The sequence below is a fragment of the Parus major genome, chromosome 1A, assembly GCF_001522545.3.
Source record: "Parus major isolate Abel chromosome 1A, Parus_major1.1, whole genome shotgun sequence".
Classification (NCBI taxonomy): domain Eukaryota; kingdom Metazoa; phylum Chordata; class Aves; order Passeriformes; family Paridae; genus Parus; species Parus major.
In genome coordinates this window covers 55,085,739-55,104,894 of record NC_031773.1, presented here as the reverse complement: position 1 = coordinate 55,104,894, position 19,156 = coordinate 55,085,739, and the positions used below count along the sequence as shown (strand labels likewise).

Here is a 19,156-nt window from a genome sequence, read left to right as displayed (position 1 = left end):
GGGCCCGGGCCCGGCGCTGGGGAAGCGGCGGAGGCGCAACAGGTCCGCGGAGCCGAGCCCAGCCCGGCCGTGCCCATGGCCGGCCGCGGGCCCGAGCAGGGCTACATCCGCACCGTGCTGGGCCAGCAGATCCTGGGCGAGCTGGACAGCTCCAGCCTGGCGCTGCCCTCCGAGGACCGGCTCAAACTCTCGGGAGATCGCGCCGGGGAGGAGAAGGCGCTGCGGATCCACCGGCAGGTCCAGCAGACGCTGGCCAGGAAGAGCCGGGGCTCGCTGTACAATGGTGAGTGCCCTCCCCGAGCGCGATGCTCCGCGCTGCCGGCGGGAGCACGGGAAGGGACCGCGACCCCCGCCGGCCCCGTGTCCGCGGCTTCCCTGCCCTGCGCCCTGCCGGCTGCTCGGGCAGAAAATCGTGGCTCTGCCGCCTTTTCTTTTACTCTCTTCCCACCGCCGGGAGTCGTAAGTTTCTCCCTGCCGAGCTCTGCCGTAACTCGGTGCGTGGCGGGGCCGCTCCGGGCTCTCCGCTGCCCGGGGGCGGGACCGAGCCGAAATTCTCCTGATCCAGCAGCAGCTTCATGTGCCTATTGTAATGCCTTTAGCTTTACCCACTGCTCCTGTCTGCGAAGCCGAATGGGAAGAATCGTAGGAAAAGCTCTGCCTTATTTAACCGTGAAATTAAAATAAATAAATAAAAGTTTGGAAGAGTAACTCTCGGAAAGGCAGGAATGGGAAGCACAGGACGATAATGCCGTCAGGCATTATTTACCCCGTTCTTTGACATGCGTGGTACAAATTGGCGTCAATCATCCCTCGCTCCCAAGATCTGGTGGCCAGAAGGCCGGACCCGTCAGGAAATCTGCAGCCACGCCTTGTGCCCCAAGCAGAGCCCGACCACAGTGTCAGGCATTGACAGGGTGACTGCCAGGTGCTGAGGGTTAAAGGCAAGGTGCTCGAAGGGTTCAGTCTTAACTATTCATGAAAACTTTATATGCCATGAAACTTTAATTTCGTTTTTAAATGGGAAGATATGACTGGCTACATGCCCTGTTACTCCTTTGTCCTTAAAGAAACTGTCAACTTTCATTTGCTAAAAGCTGTCAAAAGTCTTTATAAACATACTTCACTCATCTGTCTTGTCAGGCAGACGAATATTTTCTTATTCTTTGTCTGGCCTCTGTTTCAAACAACAGCTCATGGCAAAAATGGACATATTCTGCTTGTAAAAATCAGTTGTACAAATCACATTATGGGTGTGCAACGTGCAGATAAACATGCATAAGCCTGTTATAAACTAATAAGCCAAGCCTTAGCTTGGCTGCTGCCATTCAAATATGGTTTCTAAACACTTTTAGAGTAGCTTAATTTATTTTTCTCTCCGCAGAGAGCCTGCAAAAAGCTTTTTAAGCAGTAGTTTATAAATGACACGGTGTCATGAACGTGAGCTCAAGTCTCTAAATGATGCATAAAACACTATGAAAACAGAGTTCCCGTGCTATCAAGTCATCCTGGCTTCTCTGGAATACATTAACAGACCTAAAGTATTTGGGGATAGTTATCTTGGTTTGCTTTGTTTTTCTAAAGGTCAAGTATTTGATGCCCTTGCATTTCTGTGACACCAAAACTTTTAAACTTCAGGATAAGAGGTGGAAAATGACATGTCTGTAACACGTCTTGTTCATGCAGAAAATGAACTTTTCCTTCTTTCATAGACGTTTCATACATATTTTTATGGGGAAGTTGCTGTACGATTTTTAGTCCCACTGCAAAACTCTGGAAAGAAATAATCAAAACTGAAATGCATTCCATAAATTTATACATATGTATAATACATGTTTATCTGTCTATATCCTGAATATATATAATGTCAATATATAAAATCATATATATATATATATATAAAATCATAGTCAATCTTGCATTTAACATTTTGGCTCTCCTGAAAAATATGCATACTTGCATGTGTGTCCCCATGTGCTTTCTATAGAGATGTTCCAAGGGTGACTTTATGATGCTTGTTTCCCCAGTTGTCTGTTCTGTTTGTGCTGGACGTTGAGTTCTGCACTTTTAAGGCTGGTTCTGAGGGGGAAGAGGGGAAAAGAAGAAGCTCAAAGTTTCTTTTCAGAACCTGCACTCACTGCCCCACATCCTTCACCTGGACTGTGCTGTGTGCAGCACAGACAGCAGGACAGAACTCTCCTTTGCTTTTAGTTTTTTGGGGTTTTTTAGCTAGCTGAGGCAGAGAAGTTCCCCAGACTGTGATTTTTCTTTTTCTTGGAACTATTCAAACCTACTCTGGATTGAAAACCCAGAAAAACATCTCATGCCTGTGGCCCACCAGGGGCTGGGATGCAGGAGAGACTGATGAGGGACTGAGTGAGCCTAGTTACACCCCACAACAAGGACTTTCTGAATTTGCCATCTCTTCAGAACAGAGAGAGGTTTTATTGTTTAGTATCATTCAATTTTCATGCTTGTGAATACTTTGCTGGTTAAATAAATAGTTTTTTTCTGGTTTTCTCCAAGAAAATCTTTTCCCAAACCAGGTGGGGGCTGCTTGAATTTGCTTTCTGGAGGGACCCCATTCGGAGGTTTCTTCACAAATTTGCCCTAAACCAGGACAACAGACTTGCTCAAAACTGGACCATGCTTTGAGAAACATTTGAATTCTGATGTGTAGGGAACTTTTTTTAAAAATGCCCTTTTTTACATGCAAAATCATCCTTTTATGTGAATTATAGCCATTTTCTGACTACAGTCATCAAGGTTCCTATATTATTTGCAGTTGCAGGGGAGGATTACAAAGATTTAGAGGGAACAGGAGCTGTGATATAACTGTCCTGTCTGTAGGAGTGTTTCAGACTCTGCTCAGCAAGGTACTTAGCGCATACCTAACCACAGTGTTCACAAGCATGCCTAAAATTAGCCAAGCACATAACCACTGGGTATGAAAAATCAGTGGTAGGAAAGGTCTTGCCCAGTGTCATGGGTGCACACCCATTTTCTACTGACTCTGCTGGAAACTTTGAAGCCACAAGAAGCAGTTTGTCAGCCAGCATAATTTCTCCTTAGAGTTTCAAGTTAGAGGTGCCTGCTTAGCCTTCAGCACTACTTTTATATGGAAAAACTTGGGTTTTCCTCCTATCCCCATACTATTTCTCATTTCATGCCCTTTTCTCCCTTTTGGAGGGTGTGTTTCTTTCTGATACAAGAAATTGGGTAATCTTCAGATTTGAGGATTCCACCTGCTGCCAAATGATCAAAGTTAGATATGTCCTCAACTCTTTTCAAGATGTTGTCAAGCCTCGTTAATAGCTTTACAAGCAGTTCAACAACAGCTGCAATTTGTCCAGTTTATCCAGTGTTGAGCCTTTATAAATTAAAGATTACACTGCCTTTACAAGTTTTGAACAAATAAAGCAGTCATATCAAATTTCTGGATGCTGTTTAAGGGTGGAAATACAATGGTAGGTAGTTCCACCTTACCGAAGTAAAAGTGGCATTTGGAATCACAGACTTTAATGATTGGTGTTTTGTTGCAGATGCTGTTTTTATTTTATGTACATTGTAGGAATCTTTTAAACTTTGTTCTGAGTCCACTTGCCTCTGATCTTGTTCCTTTTGGATTTTGATTGGCTTTTTAAGGCGTCCTTATTAGATCTTTACTGTAAAAAATGAGGGCAGAATGGAGTAAAGTATCATACAAAGCCAAAAGGCCTGATGAACTGCTGCCTGTGAGCTGATTCTTTTTCTAACAGGTTTTATAAACACAGTGTGTTTATAAAAAGAACAAACAAAAAAATAAAAGCAGAATTCAATCTTATGTGATTTCCAAATGAACAGCATCAGATATAAGATGGTGAAAATCAGAGACTTATTTATTCCTCACATTTATTAATTTCTTAAATTCTTAGTATTTTCTTGTTCCAGTTGCATTTAGGGACTCAGGTGCTTTTCTGTCCTTAGCTTTCTCTTTTGTAGAATGCTGGCACGTTAACTGTTTCATAGTAATTTTCTGTTTCTGTCTGTCTGGGATAAGGAAGTAGAAAAAAATATCCATACTGACTTTCAATTTTTGTTGGTTTTGTTACATTCCTCGCCTCTGCTTCCTGAGCCAGAAGAAATCTTTTTCTTAAATTGAAACCCTTGTGTAAATGTCCTAACCCACACAAAAGTGGACACAAAATTTTAGAAAAACTCCTCTGGGACCAGGCATGTGCTGGCAGAGCGATGAAGGAGCACAATCAGAAGGAAGGCTCTTTGATGCAGAGATCAAGGGATTCAGTGATGGTTTTGATATGCCATTATTAAATGTCATTATCTCAGTCCATCCTGAGTGCTGAAGTGTGAAAAAAGGATGAAAAGGTGCCAGTCCTGGCGTGCTGAGGGTCCTGCTGGGGGAGGTGAGCAGGAGTGGACAGGGAGCCCTCGGCAGGACGGCACTCGGGATGGGTGACAGCCCCTCAGTTCCTCTTAGACTGATGTGTGCAGGTACAGCTACACTGATGACTGCACTGAGAGGTTCAAAGCCAAAATTTGGCTTTCGTGGTGTCCATTCAAATAGAAAAGTGCTGGAAAAGACTTGTGACAAGAGAGAGTTATCACTGTACATGATTTATTTGATATCTCCTTAGTGATAGATATCTCTGTCTCCTTAGTGGAGATAATTGTCTTTTTTCATCTCCCAGGTATCTTAGAGGTGCCTGTTGTCATTGTTGTTTTTGAGAGCAAAGCAAGCATTAGGTTGGTCTGTCTGCAGCCATAGGCAGTAATTTTTGGGGAGAAATTCCCAAGGGCTCGGGAGGTGTTTGGCTTGTCACATCCAGGGGAACAAAAGGGCCTTGAGAGGAGCCTCTGGAGACAGACGGGATTTCTGCTCAGTCATCTGTACAGCCTGCTGCCTCCTGATACTGTAATTATTGTTCCTGGTCTCAGAATTTTCTTGTAACTGCTGCAATATCAGTGACTTCTGCACAGCTTTTGTTTTAGGCGAGGAGAAGAGCGGAGGGGTTGGGTTTTCCCCCTGCACTGACCACATCCAAGGTGTTCCTCAGCTGCTGCAGTTCATACTGACAGCGGACAGGGAAATGATAAGCAGTTCCACTCAACTGCCCACACATGGGTGTCTGCTGCTGGCTGAGATGCCTGAGTGGTCCAAAATACCCTTCTGGGTTGACAGACACGATGCAGGGCCTGCAGCAAACCCATTTTTTTCCTGACTGGCTGCTGGAAATCAAGTGTGGTGTCGTATGGCCTCTCACAGTGTTTGTCCCCTGTGGATGAGTGGCTGAATCATGTGCTTATTTCCTGAGGAGAGAGTTTTTGTGAGACTTGAAACTCTGAGAGTCACAGTCAGAAAGTATTCGTCCTATTAGTAAATGAGAACATAATAAAATTTTTTAAAAGTAATGATTCATGTTTTGTTTTGTTTTTTTTTAATCAAACAGAACAGTGCTCTGGGTGTGTAAGGTTTTTGTAGAACAGTGAAAATAAACTGAAAGAAGCCTCGCTGGCACAGGCAAGTTCTGATCAGGTCACCTCTTCTGCACCTCTCATGGCTGTTGGAAAGGCACAGCATTTCAGTTCCCCCTTTTTCCTTTAACACACTGACTTTTGGCACAAGTAACCAGCATACAGTAAAAAGGCATGCCTTTTATGTCTGCCTAATAAATCTACAGGTAAAAGGCCAGCAAAATAATTTACTGGTGTGATAACAGCAAGCAAGACATAACTGCAGAGTGGCATGCCATAGGCTGACATATACTCTGTTTGTCTCTGAGACAGAAAAATTTTTACTGATGGATAATTTCATAGGAAGACTGAAGGTGAAAAAAGGAGACTGAAAGATAATGGTACAACTTTTGATTGGCTGTATTTTGTTTTTGTGAGGAGGGAACTGTTAGGTATGTAGTTTATCCTCAACCAGTTAATAGATTGTCTTGTTATTTTTAATTTATCCTCACTTTTGGATTTTTATTTTTAATAAAGACAAGTTTAGAGTTACCTAAAAAATACAAAAATTACTTGTTGAAAGGGCTTTTATGCCCTAAGTAGATAATGGAGAATATTTTCTCACTAAGTACAGTAATCAGGAAAAAAAAAATACAAGCTGTAAAAAACCAGAAATTTATGGGTATTTCTATTTCAAGATTTATTATATAAAAGTCCTTTAATATGAAGCAATGAAGAAAGTGAATCTTTAAAAAGCTCTCTGAGCTGAGATGGACTTTTACTGGGCACCTGAAAGGGTACATTGCTATGGGAATTACATGTCACAAATGAGACATCCATTTAAATTTGTAGATTTGGGATGTTGGTGCACATTTCTGAGAATTTTTTGCAGTGTAAGAGAGCAGTTTCCTCTTGTATCTTTCTTATGTACTCGGGTAATCCTTGGGCTATGGTAACGTTGTAATGTGAGGAAGGAATTACTACAATCCAAATCATGGATTTTACCAAGCTGCACCATTCCATTCTCATGACATGAAGTTACTGTGAATGTGTCTTAACAAATCACCTCATTCGTGTTTAAATCTGCCAAAATCAGAGAATTGGAAAGTATGATTATACAAGCAAAATAATTGCAGTTTATGATTGAATTAGGCCTCAAATTATCACAGTCTGCCATGGGATACACAAATCTGGTCTTCAGCAGTTTGGGCAAGTCAGTGATTTGTTCTTTAGATTTCTGTTCTGTAGTATCTCAGGTAATATTTAATATTTTGGAAATTGATGGCCAGTTAACTTCTTTATCAACCACTGTTGCCTGTTCAGCCTGGTTCAGACTGCTTTGAGGTCTTGCTTTCAACCCCTATTTCACCGCTTTAGACCTGTGTTAATTATATTCCTATACTCAGAGCCTCATAGTAACATGGAATCTCATAAATAATTCTTTCATTAATATCTGTTGCTTTTGAAAGTTTTGTTACTAGAAGCACTCACTTTTTGAAAATGCATTCTATTGGTGAAAAAATGGAACAGCCTGAAGGTTTTGTTGGCCTGTTTGGGGTTTTAATGGAAGAAATAATCACAATGTGCTGCTCTATTTTCAGAGCTGGTTCGTGGAAAAAAGGAATCAGAGCAGATAAACTCTGGATCTTTGACATTATTTGTAGGATTAGTGAACCTTTCAGGTGTAGATTTGAAGTGTCACTGGACAACCCAACTTCACGGCGCCACGAGCCATAGTTTGTTTGCAGACTCTTTGTGCTGTTTGGGTAGAGCAGGGAGAAGGTTAGTGAAGCATTATTTGCTCCAGTACATTGTCATTAAATTAGCACCTGAGGGAGAAGAAACAGCAGGATTTGAGGCAGACAGCTGTGAAATAAAGGGTCTGTACTCAGTGTGTGCTGTTTGTTTACAGCTGTACATGGTGAAATCTGCATCCAGGGTGCACAGTAGCGGATACAGACATCAAACCGTGTTTCTCAGCTCTAATCTACAGCTGCAGTATTTTCCTCTCTTGTGTAATTTGCATGTCATAGTCAGCTGGTGTAAACCATGCATTTATAGATTTGCATGTACATTCAAAGTGGTTACAGTGCAAAATAAGTGTTCTTAGTTCAGTGACACTGTTTCTCAGCATTTAATCAGTTTCTCATCTGGGACATTTAAAATACCAGCTTGCTTTGCTGAAACATTTTTCATAGCTGCACGAGTCACAAGACTCCTAAAAGCTAAAAATTAAGTAAAGTATACGGGGAACTGGAAAAAAAAAATTGCTTGAATCCTCAGGAAAATGCAAATGTCCCTCCATCATTTCCCTCTTCAATTTTCAGCTCATATAAATGTCAGTGCTGACTGCTACCTTTTGCTAGCAGTGTGTATCATCCTCTGTAACTATGCCATGTTTTGGTAAGACCTTACTGACATTAATGTTTGGTTCCAGGCAGCCTGCACCGTGCATCCAGTGTACCAGAGCGTGTCTACAACATGGGGATCACCGAGAATGATTTTGCACCAAGGTCTCCCTACGGTTTCTCATATTACCAGGCAAACCAGGTGAGCAAAGGAAGACAATGAGTAGAAATAAATACAGCATCACACACATTTATTTATTTATTTTATTTATTTATTTTTATTTTTATTTCTATTTCTATTTTTATTTTTATTATATTATTAGAATCTTCTATTAATAATTTATTATTATTTATTATTAGTATTAGTTTATTTATTTTGTTGCCACAAATAATTCCATTTAGATGGTGTTACAATGCTTGTTTGCTTGTTTGTTTTCTTCTTAAAATCTGATTTTTAGAAAATGAGGGTTTTACAATGAAATCTCTTTTCACGTTCTCCCTTGCTTCCAATGGCTTCAGAGCCCAGTAGCCAGATTCAAGTCAGCCATACAGATGGGTTGTTGGCAGTCCTCTTTGGTTTGTGAGAATTGGCATCAGGTTAGAAAATGAAAAATTGCATTTACACTCCATAAGGCAAACACTGTAAGATCTGCATCCCTCCCACCAGACAGCTCCTCAGGTCAGCACATCTGTATCTCAGAATTAAGCATCCAAAACCAAAGGAAAAGAGATTGGTTTGGTTTCACAAATACTTATATTTTCACAAGGTAGAATGGTTCCTTTTTTAAATGGTTCCTTTATTTAAAATACTCCTGTTGTAACCTGTTTTATCATTACAAGAATTCCAGCAGTACAGTCCTTGCAATACAATGGTGTTTCTGATCCATCTAATCATAAATTCTCTTGCTATTCTGACCAGCTTTTCTTGGGGTCATGGCCTGAATGCTGAGATAAATAATTGGTTTTCTGCAGGGTTTGTGACACAGCTCATAGTTGGTGTGAACCTGTTTGAAGGAGTGACTGGGAAAGCAACCCAGCTCAATAGCAAAGCTCCTGCATGATCAGTTTAGTAAACTGAAAGCAATTTGGCTTGAGAGCAGAAACATGTGTGTGGTAAATAACTGTATAAAGGGGGCAATTCTTTCCTAATTTTAGATTACTCAAGAAAAAACATGTCTTTTTTTGTCATTCAAAGAAATAGCCCAGCTTTGGAACAGTCAGTGAAGCATGGTGATGCTTCTGTATGGGGAGAGAGAGAAGCATTTACCTAAATGCATTTCCTTCTCTGCCCTCCCACCCTCTACTCTCAGCTGTTCTGAAGTCCATAGTACTTGACATGAATCCATTCCTTCCAGAGAGAGCAACAAAAAGAAATCTGGAGGTGACATAGGAATCACAAGAAAATAATCGTTTACCAGGCAGGGGGTGGGAGGAAAAGAGAGACTTAGGTGTCCTGTGGGAAAAGCCACAAGGTCTGGTACTTGACAAGAACATGAATTATCCCCAAACAACAGGTAAAGCTATCCTTGCATAACTTCTGACAATAAATAGATATATCCAATGATCTTTGCCTGAGCCTGCAAGTTTATCTAACCTTTACTCCTTTTCTGAGTTAGCTATCACCCTCAGGATCTCCTCAACAGTGAAATTAAGGGAATTCAGTCTGGCATCTATCTGCTAAGCACTGTTCTTTCAATTCATAGCTTGTGTAAACTTCTCTGTTTTACCTTAAAAAGTGCCTTTAATATTTCTACACTTTAACACAACATGGAAATGGAAAATAGGGGGCTTTTTATGGTTGTATGCCCCTATGCTTACTTTTTTTTTAAAAAAAATCATCCATGACTCCTCTATTTCAAGGCCAGAGAGTGTCCCAAGTTGATTTAGTTCTGGGTGGTTTTGGAGTATGGAGTTTAATACAGAGACCAAGACAATGTATAAAAATTGAGAGGCCTTAAATGACCCAGAAATTGAGAATCTTGAATTTACATCCTACAAAGAAAGGTTGGCAATGGATTTGTTGAGTTTAGAAATGAGAAAATTGTAAAGCAGGGTGATGATCCATTACAGTCTATCCCCATTAGATACAAGAAAAAAAGGAAATAGTCTAAAATTCCAGTTGTAGAATTAGGGAAGTCACTGAAATGGTGAAATGATCATTTTAATTTTCCTGAAATGTTTTACCATCTCCTTAATTTTTAAGAGGCTAGACAAACAGGGAAGGGACTACCTCTTCTTCCTAGCTCCTACTGCACATGAACATGAGTGCTAAATAACCTTCTGTTAAAAAGGTTATTATCAATATGCAGACACTTGAGTATAATATTTTTTATACCTGATTGATTAATTTTCTTCTGTCTATTAGACAGCCTTGAATTTAGCTTTAGTAGTAGATGTTGGTGTCAATCCCCAAGGAGTTTCAACAGAAAAATCTCCATTAGTAATCACTCTGTTCATTACCTGTCTTAATTGACTTATGCAACTATTTTGAGTTCATGACAGAAGACTGGATGCTTAGAGTCTGTCTCCTGATGTTTAGACTGTACTTCTTCCTGCCTTCACGAGTGAGGTACAGAGAAGTGTGGCAGGATCCCATTTGATGCACAGCTTTGGTGACGTTCATGTGTTTATTTTTCTTTTATTCTGAGAGCAGGCTGTAGAATTTTTTTCTTTACTTGGTTTGGTTTGGTTTCTCTGCTGCTAATCTGAAGTGCTGTGACCTTACTGTGGCTGCTGTTGTTTCGTGCCCCCTGCAATAGGTTCCCTCCCCGTCCTCTTACACGAATGGCTGGGGGACAAGGATCACTTACAGGACGGTGGAGGAGAGAGCTCAAAGGCAGCCTCTGAGGAGACTGGAGGTTTCACCCCAACGAAATCCGGAAAGATTGGCGTACGTGTCCAGTGATTTTCACTACAATGGAGGGATTGCAGCTGGGTTCTCCGTGAGGCACGGAGATAGCCTGAGGTCCGCTGGGACTGTGCCACCGAGATACGCTCGCTCCGAGATTGTTGGCTACAGCCTTCGCGACTCCGTGCACAGGGGACGCTCCTTCAAGAGACAGTCCCGCATGGGGGCGGTCAGTGATGCTGTCCTTGATGGTGTCTACCCCAGCCCCGCTGTCCCGCTGTACCACCGGCCTGGCAACAGCCGCAGCATGACCAACCTCCTGGAGAAGGAAAACTACCTGGCCGCGGAGAGCGCGACGGGACAAGTGAGGTCCCCGACCGCGTCCCACGTGTCTCAGAACAGGCAGTCTGTGAGGTCCAGCTTCTACCAAACTGCCTTCAGAAACACACAGAGCAGGAGAGAAGTTTCCCAGCCAGCTTCAATAGCCAGTGTCACTGCAGAAACGGATGGGAAGAGGATGCCAGTGACAGCTGCTGTGGCCGCAGCAGGGAGAAATGGTTTCCTGCAGAGCGAGCAAGTGACCCTCAATGGATCTCAGCTGGGGTAAGCACAGTGCAGGACCTGCTTTGGCTCTGGGCTGACACTGCTGACAGGAACGTGTTTGTTAGAAAGTAAACTGATAGCTTGTGGTTCAGCAGCCAGCACCATGTATGAAATATCAGTGCAGAGGAGGCTGAAAATAGATTTGCCTTCAAAAATCCACATCCAGTGTAACGGAGGAAAGGAGACAAAAAGTGTATGTGTAAGTACAGTGCAGGGTCTACAGCTCCTGCTGAAGTTTGGGACCCCCTTTTGACAAGATTAAGCTTTATCAGGAGACATGAAGTAGTCACTGAGTAATTTACAACCTAAGTCACAATACACAAAATTGTACTGGTAAATTTTGTGCTCCCAAGAGCCCATACAATGTCAGCACTGGTTCTCACAAGAACTGGTCAGAAGTGTACCAGTGGAACAGCTTTTGGCAAATTGAGAGTTTCCAGTTAAAAATCCTTCATGGTTTCAAGGACACCTCTTAGTTTTTATAAACTTCTGGTAGAACACAGGCAGAAATTTCTCTTAGCTCTGTAGCACCGTCCATCCCTAGAACAAGTACAAACTGCTCTGAATCCCAAGACCCCAGAGCTTCTCACTACCAGGAGATCCTACATGCTCCAAGGGAGTTATCTTAGTTTGAAACTCTATTAGCTCCATGCCAGAAAGTCCCAAATCTGCCCCCAGACTTCATGAAAATGGTTTAAAATACTTGAAAAGTTTGTTCATGTTTGTTCCCAGAATTAGTTCCCTCACCAAAAATTCCTTTCCAGAGAAAATTTCAGAATGTTTAAAATCTGTTCCATTTTCAAAAGAGAAATTTTATTCTTTCTGAATTTCCCCTCAGAAGTGAATATCTTTTTATTTTAGAATAATTCTGAATGTTTCCAGAGTTGCTGTGTTTCAGTGGACAGGACAAGCCACTTGGTGTACAGGAGATGGTTACTTGCATGTGTATTCTGGTTTCTGTTGTTGTTTTATAATTCAAATAGGAACCTAGAATTTCTGTTTAATCATAGTGTAATTTACAACAGTGTTACTAAGAAATGGCTGTTCCCCCATAACTGTATAGCTGCTAAGTTTATTTTTCTGAAGACTTATCTTTCTTCTCAGTTTCTTACTGTGTGAGAAAAAGCATCACCTGATATCACTGCTATGTGCAGATCAGATATTTTTTGTTGCCAACTACATGTTGTGTGTTATCATTATATTTGCAAACGTATATATGGCATTATGCCCACTTCTAGTCTGGATTGAAATTATCATCTCTGGGTGATGCAGGATTTAAGAGATCTGACATTAATTATGTTGACTTTCAAGTATTCGGACTTTGCATCTAGTAAGTCCAGAAATATCATCTGAGAGCTCACAACAGCTAAAGATTTTGGAGTACTAATACTGAAAATAGATATCTGGCTTTGTTTATCAGTAGGGAGGACTTTGTTTATCAGTAAGAGAATTTACAAACATACATCCCCTTGGTTTAATAATCTGCTTAACTTTTGGCAAATTCTTGAATGCATTTCTGAGCCACAACCAACAATTTTCATCTTGAATTACATGTAGGAGCAATTTTGACTTTTCTTTTGCACGTGCAGACACTGGAGTCTGGTTGTCTGTCTGTACAAGCATCAACCAAAGTATTTTAATACCTGCAAATATAAAAATCAGAGTTGAATCATTGTGCAAGTGGCTTGATTGTGACCATGTTAACTCAGATGGAAGATTTTTGATCCATTGGAAATCTTTGTGACAGCATAATTCCTTAAGTGTCAGTTTTTAGGTTCAGCATTTGCTGGAAGTTCTCTCAGTTCAAGGAGTTTGTAGACACTCTCAGTTATCTTGTTATTTCTCATTCTCTTATTTTAAGGTTGCATATATCTGATATATTGCTACCTTACTTGTTGCTTCCTTAGTAATGTAAAGGGGAAGAAAAAGATATGCTTGTTTTTGGAGTAATTTAATTTTTCCAGAAATCTGTACTTTTTTTAATGCAGGTCACAATTTAAGCCTTTCCAGGTGAATTAAGAGAATGTAAAATAGTTGTGTAAGGTTAAAGAGAAGTAGCGGACCAGCTGTGTATGGCACTTGAAGTGTATCTAAAAGTATTTTCAAACTTCCTGTAAAAGAATTAGCTCATGCTATGAAAGCAAAGCAGAAAAAAATCAGAGTACAGAGATGCTATCTCTGTATCTTCTGGTGAGGTGAATCAGTTAAGAGCATCCTTATGACGAAGAGCTTAGAAAAGAGAGAGACTCAACCTGAATCTGTCTGAGAAATAGCTGCTTACAGAATCTGACCTCTAAATGTGCTGAAAGCTGCCACAAAATGATTATGTGTGTATTTGTCTCAAAACTGGCCTATTTTGGCAATTAAGGTGAAGTCAGAATCTGTCATTGTGTTGTTTAACAAGCTTTGCCTGGCTGACCATTTCTTTGGTGTCACTTCATGTGCCAGTGAGCCTCAGAGCTAATTAAGTTTGCCTGTAAATACTTGGAGGGTGGGAACGGGATCTTTGCATCAAATTCTATTTTGACACGAGTTAGGGTGCTGCAGCTTTATGGATACCATTGAGGGTCAGAGATGGCATTGCATCCCTTATTGCTGCCAGATAAAACACTAGGGAATGTTATTTTTATCTGATGGAGAGCAATCCAAGTGTGGCAGTGCACAAGAGGAGGGAAACCCTCTGCCTGCAGCATGGAGGGATAACTGCATGTCTGGGGAGCTGCTGTCACTCTCAGGGCAGAGCTACACCCCCAGCACCCAGAAATGCGCTGTCTGCCTGTCCATGAGTCCATCCCAGCCTGGCAGTGGCTCCTGATGGACTTTTACTCCTCTGTGACACCCTTGGCATCCTGAGGTTGAGTTCCCACATGAATTCTCTGGCGTGCCCTGAGGGGTCAGCTCATGCATCAGCCTTGACCTTGGGAAGCCCGTGGTTGTAGTCCTCTTCAGCTGCTGGTCAGTGAAATGCCACAATTTAGTACATCAGAGATGTCTCCTGCTCACAGAAGGTGACTGAGTTTGGTCAGAAGGATCCAGAATCACTGCTCTTTCCAACAGGTAGACATGGTCACGTGTGCAGGTTTATAATATGGTTTCAAATCCTTTGCTGATTTAAGAAATGTAACTAAAACCAAAGTTTGAAAAGCCTGCTTTTCAGTTCCACTCCAGAGTAAAAAGAAGAAATATGATATGGCTAATTTTCCATATTCCACTTTTCTGAGCATTGTTAATTATTATCTAATATTTCTGCTAATTAAAAAAAAAAAAAAAAAGTTTCAACTTTAGTTAATATATTTCTCAGGTACTCATTTTAATGTAAAAATTGGGTTAAAATTTTTAGCTACAGATTCATTTACTGAGATGATTATCAAGTAAATCATTCTGATTCTGGTAGCTCTGCAGTAGGGAGTTATTAAGCTATTAAGTAGGGAGTTATTAAATTATTAGGCCAATTACTGCTTGTTTCGCAGTGGGCCACAGGCTGCCCTCTCATCCTTTTCTGGCTTGTGGCACATCTGCTACTACAAAGCTATCTGGATTAAAAAAAAAAAAATAGAATGCTCACATTCTTGTCAACTTTTCTCTCCCCATTTTTTTATCTGGCTGCAGCATATTTGAAACCAAAAGTAAATAAAAAGTCTGGGGAGCATAACCACCTGTCCCAGATCAAATGCCAAAGATTGTGCCATTAATTTTTTTTATTTTCCATTTACTGGGGAAAAAATGTGTTTGGTGACCTCTCTCTCCATTTTTTTATATGGTTGTCTAACACAATCGTCATTTAAGCAAACATGCTGGAAGTTGGAAGGGAAGTGGTGGCACATAGCTTTGATACTCCCTACAGACTCCCTACCACAGGATCTCTACATACTCAGTTTAATGAGTGGCATTCTTATTTTTTCCCACCTGAAAAAGGGCTTTTTCCATCTATTTCAAACAAGAACAACTTCCTTTTTTGAAAAAAGGAGGTTCTGAATCCTGCAATAGATGTAGACTGGGAAGTAAGACACTGATGAAAGGCATAAGGACAAATATAAAAAAACAATCACCACACTATTGAGGAAAACATCAAGGTATTTTCATGGCCAGTAATAGTCACTCTGACATGGTTATGGCCTTCTTTTGATCCTCTTCCACTTCTTCATCCTTTCTTTCACATTCTTCATTCATCCACTGGATAGAAACAGCCACTGATATTTCCATTTTGTTATTATAACTTAAAGCATGACTTGCTTTCTCCAGAGCTACACTTCTATTTATGACTTTCTATTTCCCCTGAATATCAGTATCTCTTGAAGCCATTATGGTATTTTCTGCTACTGGAAAGGCCAAAAAATCTCTTAAGAAAAGCTAGAGTTACGTGGAAAACACAAAACCCCTAGTTTTACAAGACTGATAATTTTTCTGCAGTCTTTTTTCACTAGATTTCTCTCTGTACTTTTAAGGAGCCCAGACATGGAGATGACCCTGGAGCGTGCAGTGAGTATACTGAAGAGTGAAAATACCCAGTCCACCCCCAGGATCCTTGCTGCAGTGACTTTCATACAGCATGAGTGCTTCCAAAAAGCAGATGCCAGGAGAAAAGTAAGTAATTCCATTTTTTTTGCCAGTTAAAATCAGGTAGAGAAAATAAGATTCTATACTTTTTGGCAACATGTGCCAGCATGAAAAGAAAGAAGGCAGTCCAAGTAACCTTACAGGATACTGATGTTAGATATTTTCCCTAAAATGCATTTTTGTGTATTGCTGCAGATGCTTTTGAACCCACTCAGTGTATTCCCACTCAGTTTGTTCTTTTTCAGGCTGAACAAATTTAATTCTTTCAGCCTTTATAAATCATGGAGTCTGAACTTTTTGTCAATATAGTTGCTCCTGTCTCATTTTTGACTTGCATGCAGAAATATCCCAAAAAAAAGAAAATTCTGAATACAGTGTAAATTTATCCAAGGTTGAGGGTTTGTTAAGACTGCACAAATGTGTTAGAAAAGTCCATGGGTTAGCAAAAATGTTAAGGGCTCACTGGAACTGTGCACATGCATTAGTACATTGCTTAGATTAACCAAATTTTCAAGTCTCTTACAAGAAATTTGTTAAGTCTCTTACAAGTTTTTCTAAAGGGCACATCAAAAATATTCTCTTCTTCCTTTTCTTTAAATGTCACTACTGAACATAAATATGTCCCTCCTGCTGAATGATTCTGTACATTAAAATGTAAGGAGATAATTTATTTTAACCATTAAAAAAACATTATTTCACCTGCTTTGGTTTGTTGTATGCTCGGTAATCCCAGCCTTACCTCCATAATCATGTGCATGCAGTCCAGTTCAGTGACAGCCAAACATCTCTCCATCCTTTTGACTTGCTTTGAGCTATGCCAGAGTCAGTTTTGGGAGAAAATAACAGTACAGGTGGCAACTTTAACTTCAAACTGAGGACATAGCTTCAGAATTGAATGTTTGAAAGTGGGTTATTATACAGACCTCTCTCAGGCAGCTTCCCAGGAAAATAAGTGGCTGAGATGGGAGAAGTCAGCCTGAAGCTGCTTCCTATATTCCTGTCTATCCCACATATCCTATAATGAACTTTTCTGTTTGGCACCCATCACTTTGGCATGGTCTCGTGTCCCCTTTTCAGCCTTTCAGCCTGCATTCTTTGTCTGTTGTTCCCTGATACTTGAGAGTTTGTGGGTCTAGTGGTTTATCTGTTTCTGTGAACTTCTCAGTATTTGTCTACTAATGAAAATTTAGAAGGACCAGTCAATAATTGTTCTAAATTCTCAACAAATTAGGTTGAAATAGCACTCCTTTTACAAGAGGTATAAATGCCTTAAAATCACTGAGAGAGGGTCTGCATAAATATTTTTTAAAAACCCAAACAACTACAGTATTGGTGACAAAAGGGCTGACCTACTGCAGTGAAACAGGTTGATGTGCCTGCAGCATGCTCTGTGCACCACTGCCCTCACAGGATGTATTCCTGTGTTCCATTCTGCTGGCATTTAGGTGATTGCAGGGGGAATCAGGTCAGCAGAGCAGGACAAAGAAACGGTGCCTTTTGTACAGGTGGATGAGAGGAGAGGCTGCCAGGCTGTGTAGTTTACTCCCTGCAGCACAAAAGGCTTTGTTACATTCCATTTCTTCCTGTTGCCAACACCTGCCAGTTGTATTGTATCCTTTCTATCGTCAAACTCTGGACTATTTAAGACACTTGTATCAGATTTCTGAGTCTTTCATGTGCTGTTGCTTCTGCACAAGGGTGAGTTTGTCAAAAAAACCATATTGCATTTTGAGGAGGAGAGGGTTGACAATCATACATTAATGTAAGGTCCTTCCCATAGTTGATTCATTCCTGAGTCAGCTCAGGCCTGCTTGTGGCATATCACAGTTTGTATGGGATTCCTCATTCACCACAACAAACTATTTGTTTCCATACAGCTACTGTTAAGTAACATCTTTTAAATCCTTCATTCGTTTGGGGCCAAAACCTCATTTTCTAAAGATTTAAACACTGAAAAGTTGTCTTTGCTGAATGTGGGTAATTCAGTAGATAGCTGGCTAACAATGGTTAATGCTCTACATTTTGGAGCTTACTTTTACTGTTTTTACTCTGTGTGGCACAGTTAAGAAGTATTAAGTATAATGTATTGCTTTTTAATACACTTTCAATACGTGCATTGGGAAGAACACAGTCTTTTCATCAGGCTGGTTGCTGAGGAAGAGTAAAAACCTGCTCAAAACTGTTCCAGAATTAAATCTCAAATACTCATTTCACCAACACGGAAGCTAAAAAGCAGAGTGATTAAATGTCTTGTCAGAGTGTACAAATCTGCAGCAAAGCTGGAAGAGATTTAGTATCATTCTCTGATATTAATTATGAAAACATGTTGCCTCTCCTAGTTGTGGGTCTTAAGTATTAGTCATACAAAAGCCCAGAAGTTAATAGTCATGTCCAAATGATTAATGATCTGTGCTTCAAGTTCTCTCAAACAGGAGCAAATGAAAGGAGTCGCTATAACTATTGAAACATTTGCTGGGGCAGGGGGAGAGTGGAGTTTGTCATTTACAGCATCTGACTATTCTCTGCTGTGTTTTGTTTTCCTCACAGGTTTTCTCACTTGGTGGTATCCCCAAACTTCTACAGCTCCTTGAGGTTCAGAATGAGGACGTTCAGAGGGCAGCGTGTGGTGCTCTGAGAAACTTGGTGTTTGAGGACAATGACAACAAGCTGGAGGTGTCAGAGCAGAGAGGGATCCCACTCCTGCTCCGCCTGCTCCGGCACACCAGGGATATAGAGACCAAGAAGCAAATCACAGGTAGTATTTTCTCTGCAGTCAAGCATGAAGCAGTGCAAAAGCTTTCAGGGAGAGGTACATGATTGTTTACTTAAGCCCGTGTTTAGTGACTAAATACAAAGACACTGTCACCTACTCTAAGCAACTCCCGTAGGGTAAAATTCCAAGGTCCTTACTCAAGATCATTCTTTCAGTCAATAACAAGAGATTAGGAACTGGAACTTCCCCTGTTAAAGCTTCTTCAGAAATTAAGTAAGTCTGCTTGCAAGAAGCTTTAAATCCTTGATATTCCAGAAAAGAAAGGCTCCCTGGGTGTGCCTGGTACTATAATTAATGCCTGCTGCTTGCACAGCAGCTCAGCCTTCATTTTTTGGTTCTGTGCTGACAGTGCCTACTGGAAGTTCCTTGTTGAAGGCTGTCACCCAGAAGTGTCATGTGCCATGGACAGAAAGTGGTTGTTCCATTCCCCACAAACTCCACTGCCCCAGATTCCTACTTTATCCCTGCAGTCCTGTGTGTTCATAGTGTGTCTCTTGGAATTCCACTGCTTGTGACCCACATTCTTTCTAATTAGCATGCAAAGGAAGAGCAGGCTTATATTTTATAAATGGAAAACAT

General features: G+C 40.8%; 1 protein-coding gene across 1 annotated transcript in view; it reads left to right on the top strand.

The window, feature by feature from the left end:
• Nucleotides 1-8: 8 nt before the first annotated feature.
• The window catches only part of PKP2 (plakophilin 2), a 39,113-nt gene continuing 19,965 nt past the window's right edge, over nucleotides 9-19,156 (top strand). The window contains exons 1-5 of the mRNA XM_015629333.2: nucleotides 9-283; nucleotides 7,886-7,998; nucleotides 10,556-11,247; nucleotides 15,693-15,831; nucleotides 18,352-18,559. Of these exons, the coding sequence (XP_015484819.1) occupies nucleotides 76-283; nucleotides 7,886-7,998; nucleotides 10,556-11,247; nucleotides 15,693-15,831; nucleotides 18,352-18,559 (1,360 nt within the window). The 5' untranslated portion in view covers nucleotides 9-75. The remainder of the gene's footprint in view (nucleotides 284-7,885; nucleotides 7,999-10,555; nucleotides 11,248-15,692; nucleotides 15,832-18,351; nucleotides 18,560-19,156) is intronic.